Here is a 15,300-nt window from a genome sequence, read left to right on the forward strand (position 1 = left end):
ATACTTTTGTTTCATGACACAGCACAGCTGTGATTGTTTTTAAAAATGAGAACATGAGAGCAGGCTTGCTTAGAGCTTTATTCATCAGGTAGGGGCATTTCTGTGCCATAACTGCACAAAATTTAGTGAAATTTAAAAAAAACACATGACAACTCCACTTGCACATAGAGTGGAGAAGACTCGTGATTAATTGAGTCACATACACACAATGTTCTTTAGTATAGATAACATGTAAGAATAATGTGTCTGTGTCTGTGCCTTCAAGTAACCTGTCAACGTATGGTGACCCCATAGATTTCATGGGCGGGATACAAACCGCCAAATAGTACGTCATCAATACGTACTAGGGTTAGGAAGGGGCGGTGCTTCCGCACCCCCTAACCCTAATACGTATTGAATACGTACAAGATGGCGGCGCCCTGTTCATACGGGCGCAGCCATCTTGACGTATCGGACGCTGAGCGTCCGTACGCATCGCGTCCTTTGTGATGTAGCGAGTGCGCCCCTGGCGCCTCGCTACGTCGCAAACGCGACTCCAAAAGAAGCTCCATTTTGGAGCTTCTTTTTTGCTCCGCGCGGGAACCGCGCAGTTTGGCTGCTGCAGCTCCCGCGCGGAGCAAATGGCGGCGGCGGGGAAGCGCCGCAAAGTGGCGGTTTGTATCCCGCCACAGTCTTTTTCTTAGGCAAGGAACACTCAGAGGTGCTTTGCCAGTTCCTTCCTCTGAAATACAGCATATGGTACCTGGTATTTGTTTCATTTACAACACTTTTATTTCTTGTTTCATAGTACAAATGTCCATGTAAAAATAGTATTACGGTACGCATGATAGATTTACAGCAAGTGTTCTGTGGTAGGGAATGGAATAGATATTTTTCAGGGTATTGTGTATGTGTTCACACAAGGTCAGCACACTTAGTGACCATGGAATTCTGGTTCCCTATTGGAGGAGGGAAAATCTGAAACTAAAGAAAGAATGGAATGGAACATCCTGGAAACAGACTTAGCTGTTTGCCTAGAACTCTGAAGAGAAGCTAGGAGCAGTTCATGGGGAAACATTTTGTTATAAGTCCCATTTATGAGAAGACTAAGCATCAGTATCTGAATGGAGAGCTAATCAACATTGCAGTATTTTCAGTTTCACAACATATTACAAATACACTTCACAGAGGTTTAGCACCAGCATGGCACAACTCATCAGAATTCACTTTTAATTCTCTCTGGGTATCTGTAGCCACCCAAAAACCACCTATATTCTTTACTTGCCAGTATCTGCATTGTTGTTGTGTCATTTCTGACTTATGATATCCCTACCACAGGTTTTTCTTGGCACATTTACCATTACCATCCTCTGAGTCTGAGAGCATGTGACTTACCCAACGTCACCAAGTGGGGTTCATGGCCAAGCTGGGAATCAAACACTGGTCTCCAGAGTCATAGTCCAACATATTAATACATGAAGTCCCTTAACGGTAGCATATTAAAAGCAACATATACATGATACCATTCACCTTTGGCTTCTCAATATTGGATGTCTTAAATAAACCAGAATGATCCTTACTATAAGCTTGCTTGATTTATTTATCATTTATTTAATCACTATATGCATATAGGCTACCTCAAAAATATATGCTCTCTGAGAGGCTCCCAAAAAGTAAAATAAAATACTATATTGAAATCTCAATACAAATACACACACACACACATCCATACAGACACATATAGCATAAGGGAAAATGAAACTGATATGTGGTAACACAGATAGATATTTACATATCTGACATTAAGTGCCCACATTTTTAAACCATAATTTAAAAAGTCAGTGGATTGTTCTCGATACACCCTGCAAATATTTCCAAAAAATTAGCACTTGATTTTGGAAACCAAACGATTTCCTTAAAGAGAATGCAGTTTCCATCTAACAATGAACTGATTTTTGATATTTTAGCTGGTCTAATTGTTGATCCATCGATACGGAAGCCTTTGTCTGCTCAAATTTTCTCTTTTCTCTTGCAATCTTTACTTGCCAGTACTTTCAAAGTTGTGAGCATTGGGGTCTGTCTGTGTCAAAAAACAAAACAAAAAACCCAACCCATAGTTTGCACAATTAGAAAATTTTATATTCTACATTATAATATTTTTATTTTAATTGTTTTTCCTATGGTAAATTAACCTTATGGAGTCATCTGGTTTTCACACCAGGATTAACTCAAGTGCTGGGTTCTGATACTGTTGTTCTGAGTTTCTCCTATTCATAAGGAATTAAAGGTATGATATGCGAACTTCTGTGAAGTTGTAGTGTTTTCATTCACAACATACGGAGCCTTGTTTGAGTGCCTCAGAGTCTCTGCTGCTTCAATTCATGGTGCCTCAGAGTCTCTGCTGGTTCAATTCATGCAAAAGACAGACAGACAGACAATCTTACTTTATCATTATATATTGTTAGTCAATAGATGTGATATTCTCAGTTTTATGAATGAATTGAATGATGAATTAGACAGATCTGTTTTGCCTGTCCAAATGGATAATAGTTTGGAAAGATTTCATAAAGCTTTGATGTCAGACTTGCTGCTGCTGTCCATGTTATTCCCAAATTATTCCTATGGCCGATCACATAATAGTTAGGATAATATCTGGCTTGTTAGAAATAATGTTTTATCTTCAGGCCCTTTCCAGGACTGAGCTTGCCACAGTCAGTATGGCTCCCTCATCTGATTATAATCATGGTGACAGATGAATTCAGAACTAGCTCTTTGAAGAAATGTTGCTTTGATGTAATAGAAATGGTGGGATGATCAGGGATATCAGTGAACTGTTTCTTCTTCTACTTACATGTCCATTAATGTACACTGCCTATTTTCTTCCTTTAGCATTTTGGTGGCTTACAGATCCTCAGCAGGAGTTTGTTGTTGTTGTTGTTGCTGCTGCTGCTGCTGCTGCTGCTGCTGTTGTGTGCCTTCAGGTTGTTTCTGACTTATGATGACCTAAGATGAACCTATCACAGGATTTTCTTGGCAAATTTCTTCAGGGAGGATTTGCCATCCTCTGACAGTTTGTGACTTGCCCAAGGTCACTGCCTTGGGTTTCCATGGCTGAGCAAGGATTCAAACCCTGGCCTCCAGAGTCGTAGTCCAACACTCAAGTACCTCTCCCTTTTGCTGGATCATGGCTTGTGATCAGTGAACCCATCTTTGTGAATTTTTCTTCAGTTGAATGAATGAACAATCCACCCATCCTGAGCACCCTCAAAATCTGTTTTGGAGGATTTGGGGACCCATCAGAACAGATTTGGGGCTGTCTTGCAACATTGCACAGATTAGAAGCAAGACACATATGGCCAGACAACATTGGAGTGAAGACAAGATGGCAAATATTACTAATGGAGAAGAGCACCAAGCTAAGAGAATGTAGCAAGTTCATTCTGCCTGTGCCTATTAGGAAGAACAAGATCGTGCCCATTCTTCTCCCCCATCCGACTGAGTTTATAGAGCGCCAACTATTTTTGCATTTGGAAATCAGTTTGCAGCAGTTGAAGTAAGCTGAGGACAAAGGAGAAGAGTGGGAGGAGAAGATAGAAAATGGGACATTTTGGAAGCAGTGAAAAAGTGGGATGGCAATGCATTAATCAGGACAATTAGAGGGCATGCATGGATTATGTTAGGAAGACATGTGTCCTGATGTTAATTTTGCATTTTGCCCCATGATTGAGGGGTCAGGGTCAGGGATGATCTGAGTGGTCAGGGATCTGTTACGATCTGGTCCTAAAGAGAATTTAAGTCATTCAACAGCTCGCTGTGAGCAATTTGCCCACCATTTTGCTGATAAAATTACTCGGATTTGCTCTGATTTCGATGCCAGAGTTGATACAGGTTCAGTGGATGTAACCTTAGCTCCTGCTTCTCCACTATTGATGGATACCTTTCAGTTTGTGCAGCCTGAGGATATGGACAGGATCCTTGGAGAGGTGAGAGCCACCACATGTATACTAGATCCTTGCCCTTCCTCTCTACAGCAAGGCAGGGTTCCAGCATGCCTAAAAAAGGCTGTGGTAAGACCTCTTTTTTTGGGGGGGAAACCTTCCCTGGATCCTACTGTACTAGATAATTACAGGCCAGTCTCCAGTCTTCCATTTTTGGGCAAGGTGCTGGAGTGTGTGGTGGCTTCCCAACTCCAGGCGTTCCTGGATGAGATGGATTATCTAGATTCATGTCAGTCTGGTTTTAGGTCTGCTTATGGGACAGAAACAGCTTTGGTTGCCTTGGTGGATGACCTGTGCAGAGAATGGACAGGGGGAGTGTGTCTATGTTGATTTTGCTGGACCTCTTAGCGGCTTTTGATAACATCAATCATGGTATCCTTCTGAGCTACCTCTCTGGGATGGGGCTTGGAGGTACTGTTCTACAGTGGATCTGCTCTTTCCTAGAGAGGTGCTCCCAGAAGATGGTGCTGGGGAATACCTGTTCAACTCCTTGGCCATTGGCCTGTGGGGTCCCTCAGGGCTCAGTTCTGTCCCCTATGCTTTCTAACATCTACATGAAAACACTGGGAGAAGTCATCTGGAGTTTTGGACTAAGATATCACCTGTATGCAGATGATACCCAACTTGATCACTCCTTTCCATCTAGGGAAACTATTTTTGTCCTAAACCAGTGTCTGGCTGCTATAATGGACTGGATGAGGGAAGCAAATTGAAGCTTAATCCAGACAAGACAGAGGTGCTCCTGGTCAGTTGAAAGATAGATCTGGGAATAGGAATTCAGCCTGTGTTAGATGGGGTTACATTTCCCCTGAAAACTCAGGTTCATAGTTTGGTGGTACTTCTGGATTCAGCGCTGAGCCTGGAAGCCCAGGTATCGGCGGTGACCAGGAGTGCCTTGGCACAGCTAAAACTTGTGCACCAACTGCGTCCATTCCTGGAGAAGTCAGACCAGCCATGGTGGTACATGCCTTGGTTACATCCCGTTTGGATTACTGTAATGCGCTCTGTGTGGGACTGCCTTTGAAAAGTGCTCAGAAACTTCAGCTGGTCCAAAGAGCTGCAGCCAGTCTGTTAACTGGATCTGGCTACAGGGAGAATACAACTCTGTTGTTGCAACAGCTCCATTGGCTGCCAGTCCATTTCTGGGCACAATTCAAAGTGCTGGTTTTGACCTATAAAGCTCCATATGGCTTGGGTCCAGGCTCTTTGAAGGACTGTATATCCCTGTACAAGCTCCCAAGAATATTGAGGTCATTGGGAGAGGCCCTTCTCTCTGTCCCACTACCCTCTCACGTGCATTTGGTGAGAACGAGAGAAAGGGCCTTTTCAGTGGGTGCTCTCAAGCTCTGGAACTCACGCCCTAGAGAGGCCAGGATGGCTTCATCCCTGTTGTCTTTCCCTTCCGGCAGCAGATAAAGATGTTTCTATGCCGCCAGGCATTTTGCATGACGGGGATGCTGCTTTGTTTTTGTTTTAAACAGTTTTAAACTTTACATTTTAATAATGTAATGTTTTAATTGTTTAAATTATTTAATTGTTTTTTAAACTTGTATTTTGCATGTTTGAATTTGGACTGTTTTAGGTTTGTAAGCTGCCTTGAGTCCCTGTATTGGGAGGATGGTGGGATATTAAAAACATAATGATAATAATATCATCTTAGTATACTTCATGAATTTGTGTGCGCTGCACTGCATATTTCACATACACCATACATCCTTCCCACACACACCACCTTCCACCTACCTTATATAGCAATAGCAAGTACATTTCTATACCACTTAGTGCACATAAGCACTCCCTAAGCAGTTTACAAAGTGTAACCTAATTGCCCCCAACAATCTGAGTACTCATTTTAGCGACTTTAGAAGGATGCAAGCCTGAGTTGAGCTTGAGCCCTTTCGCTGGTATTGAATTCGCAGCCTTATGGTTTGTGAGTGAGTGGCTGCGGTACAGGCATTTAACATATATGTGTGTCTTCCTGTCTTTTTCCAAACGTATCAGAAGCCTCATACCTGCATACATGAAAAAAGGAAGGAAAATGGGGAAGGAGGGATGAAGGAGAGTGAGAGGCCAGATGAGCTACCCACTCCTATACTTTTAATAGTGTTTGGTAACATGATGGCAGAGGCATTGGGCCATTTTGATACAATTAACCATGTTATTGCCTGCGGGTAAAATGTGCAAGTAGAGATGGACTTTTATGTTCTTCTTTTTTTTAGTTGGTTGCTTCTTACTTCCTGTTAATAATATTTTAATAATAATAATATTTATTTATATTCTGCTTAATCACATGGAATCCAAGCAGATTACAACAATAAAATGAGATAGTTTAAAATTCTAAAAACACCCCCCCCCCCCCCCGGGTTAGGTTATACTTTCATGTGAGATTTAGCTGAGAACTATAGACGCAGAAGGTTGAAAATATGTTTTTCTTTTCCTGCACTAGAAGATCGTACCCCTGTGTTTGCAGTGATCTGTGACTGTGCCTTTTTGCAGATAAATGCAATCTAGGTATTGAAACATAGTTTAAGCATCAAGTGATCGTTTTGTAAAATACTAAATAAATAAATAAATAAATAAATAAATAAAATACACAGCTCTCTTTGCTTGATGCTGACTGTTCATTTCTGAATGTGTATTTTTTTGTAAAATGTGTTTGAAAATGAAATATTAGGAAACGATAAATACAAGTCTTTGTAACCATCTGGCCTAATCTGGTAAATTTATCTCCTTGGTTGGGTTGGCACAGGCTTGAGCAGTGTTGTATTTAGGGTGTGTGTCATATTGCAGAGTGTTTAGATTTCCTATCATGGCTTCCCTTCTTGCTTTCAGGTTTCTCCCATTCAGCCTTTACATTTGGAATAGAGAGTCATATTAGCCAATCCAACATCAATGGAACACTAGTGCCACCTGCCGCCCTCATCTCCATACTTCAGAAAGGCCTGCAGTATGTGGAAGCAGAGATAAGCATCAACGAGGCAAGTATTAACTGCAGCCCTAGGTGGAAAACAACACCCAGTCTGAGTATATGTAAGGGTATGATTGACATGCAACAAGGTAACTTTGTTCACTTTAGTTGGATCTTTTAATGGAGTGTATAATGTGAAAGTATCACCATATTTTATTTTTTCCAGTCGTATTCAGTTAAAATTTAATTGCCTCTCATTCCTTTGGTTCTTTCATCTACTTGGAAGGCTCCAAACTCAACCATGTCTTTATTATACCATGCTTTTGCATTTTAGGAGAATTGCTGTTTTATCTTTTTGTTCATTTGTTGTATTGTTTTGATTGCTGATATACATATTTTCTTCTCTCTCCTCATTCATATCCTACCCAAGCTGACCAAAACATGCTGTCTAGGTTCCTACACAAACTTACTAGGCAGGACTGCCAAACACTCTTGTCTTGTGCTGTGTGTGTGTGTGTAGAAATGATTTCAAAAAGCAAACCAATAGCTCTTCTCCCAAGTTTGTCCTACATACAAGAAAGGTGCAGTTAATCATATATATTGAAGCCATTAACTTTTCTGTTTGTTAATCACTTCAGTAAATGTGTTTGTGTGTATGTGCATGAGTGTGTGAAATTAGTAACAATTTGGGGCTGAGTCACATGACTTTGAAGTGAAGCAGATGTGAATTTCTCTGGGTATGGTGGTGTCAGATGAATCCCCAAAGGAGAAGTTAGATCATATGTTACATAATTGTGACCCTTTGAAAACAAAATACCTTCTGAGCCCATGAAAAAGCTATCACTCAGCTATCTGGTGTTCGCATACTTGCATGCCCCATCACAATGTTTAAAAGATTGTAGGAAACACCCTTTAGTTAAAATATATGTCTTTTGGAATTCAGGGGTTGTTTTGAAATATTTTGATATTAACTTGGTTACATTTGGACAATTTTGTTGGTTGAAGAAGACTGGATTAAATTAGATTGTGGGTTTATCTTGGAAGAACATTACTCTCTGGTGTGTCTGCCCTTGCCTCACCCTGCCAGAGGGCTAGGTTTGATGTGGGGCTTTGTGTTCCTGTATTTTCTTTGTAAAGAGTTTCCTATGAATGTAATTGAGAAGGGTCTTTAGTGTGAATTTCCTTGGAGACCTTGCTTTTTCATTACCTAAGGGAAAGGATGCTGTCCTTTCATTAAAATTCTTCTCTGTCCACAGCAGAAATGATATGATTTATCTTATATTTAGTTTTCTAAACTTGGCTTGATCCTAAAAAGAGTTAGGATTGATCATTAGATCTGAGAATTTTTTTAATATGAGTAGACATTCTTCACATTTCTGAACGGGTTAGTTATTTGCATTATAACAATATTTGTCCAAATGGCTGTTTCTGATATTACCTCAGTCGCTGCTACTGGCCTAAAGTGTAAGTGGAGTGCATAATCATTACCAACTATATCAGGAGACAAATATTCAGTACAACTCTGCCTGCTGCAGCGAACAGCAGGAAGCCCATCAAAACAGGAAGCTGTGGATTGTTTATTTAGCAGCTGTGAAATTGCATACTCTTTGGTTATTTTTACTTGCCCTGACCCAGATACGTGTTGCCTGGTTGTTTTCTGAAGAAAAGTGGGGGAGGGAAATTTCTGAAGTACGATTTGTAGTAGTAAATGAAGGAGCTGGTTGCTTAGCCTTTACCCTTTTCATTTCCCTTTCTGCCCCTTCACCCTTTAGGATGGTACAGTGTTTGATGGCAGACCTATAGAATCACTGTCGCTGATAGATGCAGTAATGCCGGATGTAGTGCAGACCCGGCAGCAGGCTTTCAGGGAGAAATTAGCTCAACAGCAAGCTAGTGCTGCACCAGCCATAGCAACAACAGCTGCTGCAGCAACCACAGCAACTGCTACGACAACTGCTGTCCCACAGCAGAATACACCAAAGAACGGAGAAGCCACTGTGAATGGAGAGGAGAACGGGGCGCATGCAATAAGTAAGTTAAAATGGTGTTTTGAGTGGCAGCTCTCAAAACTTCAACACCTCATTGTACTTCCTCCTTAGAGTAGGATTATTTTATTTCTTTGTTATTATTTTATTTCTTCAATTCATTTTTATTATGTCTCTGATTCCTCCCCATTGTCATCAATATCATTACTAGAGTCCATTCTTTTCTATAATATGACATGACACTATATGCTAAGAAAAAACTCAGAATGTGGCAAAGCCTTGCACATGAAAAGTCAAGGTACAACCATCTCTCATCCATCCCATTTTTCTGCTGGTACAGTCCTGAGTTACTGTATAACTACAATTATAGTGCCCTTGCTACCAGCCCTTATATTTGCTGTAGGAGTCATGGATGAAACTATCTTCCTTGCCACTGATCTCAAGAAGGTTGGTGAATCTATGCAGAGGATCGAGAAGAAGGGGACAGATTATCTGAGTCAATACTCTGAATTGAAGTCCAGTAAAGTCAGTGTGTTACAGGCAACAGGAAACTGAAGCTTCTCTTTTCCCCCATGAGCAAGCAGTGGTGGAAGTATCCTTCATAGGCCATAGATTCCACTTGACAGTGGCTTTAGCAATACATATCAGCAACTCCAAAGCCTGTATGGTGGTCTATGAGCAGTTTCTTTGGCAGAAGATCCAGTCTTATCTTTTTTAATTACCTGAGAACCATGACAATGTGGTTATGCTTTTCCAAGTTGAATTGCATCACCTAGTGGGCCTGCAGATATATGCCACTAGATATGTTGTAGATTTTGCCTCTGAATTCATGGCAGAAGCAAGAGTTTGCGAAAGAAAGAAAGAAAGAAAGAAAGAAAGAAAGAAAGAACACATATGATTGTGTTCAGCTGGAGAAATGCAAATGGCACCAGGACATACATTGAAAAGCTGCCGTTTGTCAAAGAGAAATATTGATGCCAAGATGAGTAAAGATAATCCTTTTAGAGCTAGAATAACTAATCATAAGGTGGCTATTGGGGCCATCACACTCTACCCCTCATTCAAGCAGTTTCAGTTTAGATCTTCCTTGAGGAAGAATTTGTTGGGAAATTTATAACAACCTCTTTGTCTCTTGATATTGCCACACTCTGCTTTACAGCTACAGTGTTGTGTAGTTTGACACCATTTTAACTACCAAGATTTCATCCTACAGAATCTTGGGATTTGTAGTTTTGGTTCCTGTCACAGCTCATATAGAAAAAGTACAATCACTACGAGATTCTTCAAATACCACCGTAAGTTTATCAAGACCTCATTTGTGGAAGTTGAGATGGCATGGACAATTAACCTACTATGTTCTGTTTTGAGGTGGACAACTATTCAGGAATTAGGGGCATTTTTGTCTCCATTCCCCCATAGGAAACATTGATATGTTGGTGGTGCACTGCAAGTCACTCATACTCAGTTTAGAATGATGCAAGATTTTTTTTGAGGGAGCAGGATTGTCAACGTATAGGCAAAGCATCACGTTTATGGTCTCTGTATGTTTTGGATGATTTGGGGGCTGTGAATCACCTAAAGATTTACCCAGAGAAAATGTAAATGGAGGAGTTTGGGAACTTTGGAAGTACCTAGGGTTTGGAAGCTGCAAAAATGGAAATGTGAGTCATGGACCATGCTCCCTATTCAACATAAACAAGCAATAATCCACTTTTTCCACCTCTTCATGCTTCATCTGCGGAACTGCTTTGTTCTGCATCAAATCTTTCAGTAGTGTTTTCACCTATCAGGGAATCAAATGTCTTTATGGATTGTATTACCCATTTCATGAACTATTGCAAACAAACTTACAAGCCTTACAAACTTACTAGGGCTAGCGTGACACCGGAAAAATCTGTTGGATTTATGAAAGGACAATGTATAGTCCACATAGAAAGGCCATTATGACATCCAGTGAATGAAACAACACACGTGTATTACAAGGGTGCTACATGAGAAGGGTGCTTCTGGCAAAGATAAAATTGGGAGACTTCCTGGGCCAAGAAAACCCTTACCCTGTAGAATACCAAAACAAGAAATGCAAAAGCTCAAAGCACACAGCTCATCTAGATGAGGCAAGAGGTACAATAAAGGCAACCTTGAATGACAAGAGTTGAAGCCTGCCTGTCGCTGGGGGTTCAAAGGGTTTCTTCACAAGCTGTGACACTACCACCAACATTGACCAGACTGACTGAGGCTGCAAGAGAAGTGGATGCAGCTTTACTAAGGCCTTTTTAACAAAAATCACTACATGGTATATTTTGAAAGATATGTACTGGTAGGGTAGCTAGCCTGCCCTAGAATTTTCCACGTTTTGCTCTATTAAGGCATAAGAGCCTATGCGTGTGAGTGCACAGATTGTGAAAGAACCAAAGTGAGCAACTGATTCATATTTATACTGGTCAGAATGACCGCTGAATAAAAATAATATGTTTTCCGTTCTGTCTGGGTTGGTTAGTTTTTATAAAAATAAAATCTTCAAGAAGTATCTAACAAATTAACAAATCTCAGTGGGTCCTGTTTTAATATTTATCACAATCATCATTGATAGTTCCATATGTACCTTTATGTTTTGCAGATAATCATTCAAAGCCAATGGAAATTGATGGGGATGTCGAAATTCCTCCTAACAAAGCAACAGTCCTCCGGGGCCATGAGTCAGAAGTGTTCATTTGTGCCTGGAATCCTGTCAGTGATCTGCTAGCATCAGGGTAAGTCAAGGATTAGTTGCTTCTTATTTCAGTACTTTATTTGAAACAGGTGTACTGCAGATCTGATGTGCACTCCCTACGTTGTTACAGCATACATTGCTTTTCCCCAGCTGAGTACTTTCCAGATGTAGTGAATTATCACAGCCACCATAGGCAACAGCCTTATAAACGTAGATGATACAAACTGTCCTAAATTTATGCAAACATTTCTCTATCTTGCTAATATAATCTACTCTGTCTGGCTGCAACCATGTAGAATATTTCCTAGCACTTGCTTACCTGATTGTGTTTTTTAAAACTGCAGATACGCAGGATTGTGATCTTTTGCATGAAACACATATTGTCTGCCACTGAATTGTGGTCCCTCCCTGAAACTCTTAATGCTGTTCAGTGTGTAAGAAAATAATCTTCAGCAGAGTGAATACCTTCCCCTCCAGCTTTCTGTGTAGCATTGTGTTTTAGCTTTTTTTAAATCAGGCTTTTAGGTGCAAGTATTATAGAAGTGTTTCTTTATAGCATATGGTTAAGGAATGTTAAATTGTGAAGAAATCTCCTAATAGTTTCATATTCTGTGTTCCTTTCATAGCTTGTGGTACTTTGTTTTACAATTTTTTAAAGGAAAGACTGTATATTTTTTATCTATAATATATAAAATGCTTTTAACATTTCTTCACCTCAGATCTGGAGATTCTACTGCCAGAATATGGAATCTCAATGAAAATAATAATGGTAGCTCCACTCAATTAGTTTTGAGACACTGTATAAGAGAAGGAGGGCATGATGTCCCCAGCAATAAGGATGTGACATCATTGGACTGGAATGTAAGTGGACTTCTTAAACTCTTCATGTTGTATATGAACTGCACGTTACCATATTTAAAGTTGTTTTGATGCTTCCTTTCTAATCTTGTTTTATTTCATACTAGGAAAATGCATATCATTATCATTGATACATATGTATGCATTGTCAGTGGACATAGAGACACGCTGTATGTCCCACACACGTTGGTTGATCCCTTTTGCTTAATGCTACGTTACTCAGTTTGTTCAGTGATGAAGAATGTCTGATTACAACATTTCTTCTGGAAATACTTTGCTTTTCACTAGAATTGTATATGGCAGAGACTTTCCCAACTGGGTTTCTTCCAGATGTGTTGGATTACAACTTCCAGAAGCTCTAAACCAGGTGTTTTTTGGCCATTGTACTCCCAACACATCTGAATGGTACCAGGCTGGGAAAGGTAATATGCAATGGAAGACAACAAGAATTGAAGTTGCTAGAGGTTTGGCAGAGCTGTATCTTTATTGTGCATTATGAATTGGGGAGGGTCAGGAATGGGGTGGTCCATTTGAAACCACCCCAAAGGGGGAAATTATTGTAATAGTGTTATTGTATTATTGTTAATAAAATTATTTTAAAACTAAATTAAAATTACCTCAGAACTGGTTTTTTATCCCACTGAGTACTCAGTTTAGCTAAAATTAATTTAGCTTGGAAGACTCTAATGAACTTTCAATACAGCTGGGGTCCCAACTAAGGAATTAGCACCTCCTCACATTGCCATTGGCAGTATTGAACAACAGCTAGGATTTGGTAGGTTGAAACCTGCTGGGTTGTGAATCAAGCACTGAGTACTCTGGGAAACTTTTATTACACAGCCAAAAAAAAAAAAAATCTTTGACATCTCTAAATGGAATATTTACATAAGGCAAATCTTTCACTTTGTCCTGAAATAATATGTGTGTTCAAATTAAAGCAGAAAACAAACTGTGATTTTCATATCATTAAATAGGTTAAAGTCCCATTGAAAATGGACTTTGTCTCTTCTTTTAATGGGTGAATTTATGTTCAGGAAGAAAATAGGTAAAATAGATGTTTGTTGGCAGAATGTTTTTAGAGGAAAATCTTTCAACTCAGCTTAAAGACCTTATACAGATAATGATGTTTCTCTTTCCTTTCTTAGTAGTTACAGTAGGCAACACAATAATGCATTAGCAATCTTGTTTCTATCTAGCTGCCAAGTTGTTGTTACATGCCTTCAAGTCAACTCCATCTTAGGGCAACCCTATGCTAGGGTTTTCATAGTAGAGTTTATTCAGAGGAGGTTTTCTTTAAGGCTGAGAATTGCCCAAGTACTCTATCATAAACTCTTTTCTTTTCTCTTTTCAAGTTTAATTCAGAGGAGGATTGCCATTGCTTTCCTAAAAGGCAGTGTGTGATATGCCCAAAGTTTCCATGACTGTGTAGTGATTCAATCCCAGTCAAGCCACTATACTATGTTAGTACCACCCTAAAAGTTGACTGGACAGCTGCAGAAAAAGATTTTCTTGGCTGGTTAACAATAATCATAGGAGGCTTTGTTTTTGTCTTCTTCTGACGCTGAGAGAGTGTAGCTTGTCCAAGGCCACACAGTGGATTTCTGTGGCTGAGCAGAGATTGAAATCCTGCTGAATATAATAAGTCCTAGTCCAATTCTCAAACCACTACGGGACAGTGTCTCCCTCCAAAGGCTGGCCTAAAGTACCAGCTTTTAATTTGGGATGTGTTCTGTTAATGGTTTTGCTCTTGCTCAAAGGAAAATCTCATTTGGTTACATATGAACACTTACAAGTTGAAGAATAAATTGGAGAGACAGCTGTCTATGTAGATTTTGTGTCTCATCAAAAACATTTTCATTCTCTTTCTCCACATTCTGCAGAGCGATGGAACATTACTGGCTACAGGATCATATGATGGCTTTGCAAGAATATGGACAGAAGACGGTAAGACTGAAAATGGTTGTTTCCAAATAATTATGATGCTTTGTATTACTAAATTATTTCAACCAGAAATACTAGAAACATTAACTTTCACTTTGTATGTATTACAGGAAATCTTGCAAGCACCTTAGGTCAACATAAAGGGCCTATATTTGCTTTGAAATGGAATAAAAAGGGAAACTATATTTTAAGTGCTGGTGTTGATAAAGTAAGTGTTGAGTTGCATAACTTGCATATATAAATTATCAAATACTCTTAAAGCTTTTCGCTTGGTACTGTTTCACTTTTAGCTCACAGGAATTGCTCTGAGGAATTCAGAAGAATTTCCTTTCCATTCCTCTAAGGAAGTTTCCAAAAAGTCTTGATTTCCTCAGACTTGATTAATTGTTGTCTTATGGTATGGAAATTTGGGCAGCGCTATCTCTCTTGAAAACTCTTGAACATTTGCCTGTTTGCTAAATGGCATGGATTTGCCTTCAAAGTTAAGATATTTTAAAATTACCAGCAAACCAAAAATATATATTTGGTTACACTGCAGAAGCAGCCTTTTCCTACTGACGTTGAGTTTGCTGTGTAGTGGTGACTTTCATCTCATTATCTATACATATATTTTATCAGTTGTAGTAACTTTTCATGGGTTTTTGGAACATGTCAAGATTATCTTTTAATTTGTTATTATATCCCAAATTAATAATATAATTATAATAATATGCCAAATACAGCTGTATGTTATCTAATCAAGCAAACTGAAAATAATATATGTTACGTATACATCCATCCTGATGTTGTGTACCTTCTAGTTGTCTCTGATTTATGGTACTCCTATCCTAGAGTTTTATTGACAAGATTTATTCAGAGGAGGCTTACCACTGCCTTCCTCTTAGGCACAGAGAGTGTGGCTTGCCCAGTGGGTTTCCATGC

At 39.6% G+C, this 15,300-nt stretch overlaps 1 protein-coding gene across 8 annotated transcripts in view; it reads left to right on the forward strand.

The window, feature by feature from the left end:
- LOC149319382 (F-box-like/WD repeat-containing protein TBL1X) overlaps positions 1 to 15,300 on the forward strand; it is a 174,047-nt gene that overhangs the window by 143,542 nt on the left and 15,205 nt on the right. For all 8 annotated transcript variants that reach the window (XR_016280178.1, XM_089511587.1, XM_089511586.1 and 5 more), the window contains 6 exons: positions 6,810 to 6,955; positions 8,658 to 8,916; positions 11,488 to 11,620; positions 12,300 to 12,441; positions 14,319 to 14,382; positions 14,490 to 14,587. Coding sequence is in view for 7 of the 8 variants with exons in the window: in XM_089511587.1 (XP_089367713.1) it covers positions 6,810 to 6,955; positions 8,658 to 8,916; positions 11,488 to 11,620; positions 12,300 to 12,441; positions 14,319 to 14,382; positions 14,490 to 14,587 (842 nt within the window). In the remaining variant the exon portion in view is untranslated. The remainder of the gene's footprint in view (positions 1 to 6,809; positions 6,956 to 8,657; positions 8,917 to 11,487; positions 11,621 to 12,299; positions 12,442 to 14,318; positions 14,383 to 14,489; positions 14,588 to 15,300) is intronic.

The sequence above is a fragment of the Sceloporus occidentalis genome, unplaced genomic scaffold, assembly GCF_023333645.1.
Source record: "Sceloporus occidentalis isolate IW3139 unplaced genomic scaffold, rSceOcc1.0.p SCAF_2, whole genome shotgun sequence".
Taxonomy (NCBI): domain Eukaryota; kingdom Metazoa; phylum Chordata; class Lepidosauria; order Squamata; family Phrynosomatidae; genus Sceloporus; species Sceloporus occidentalis.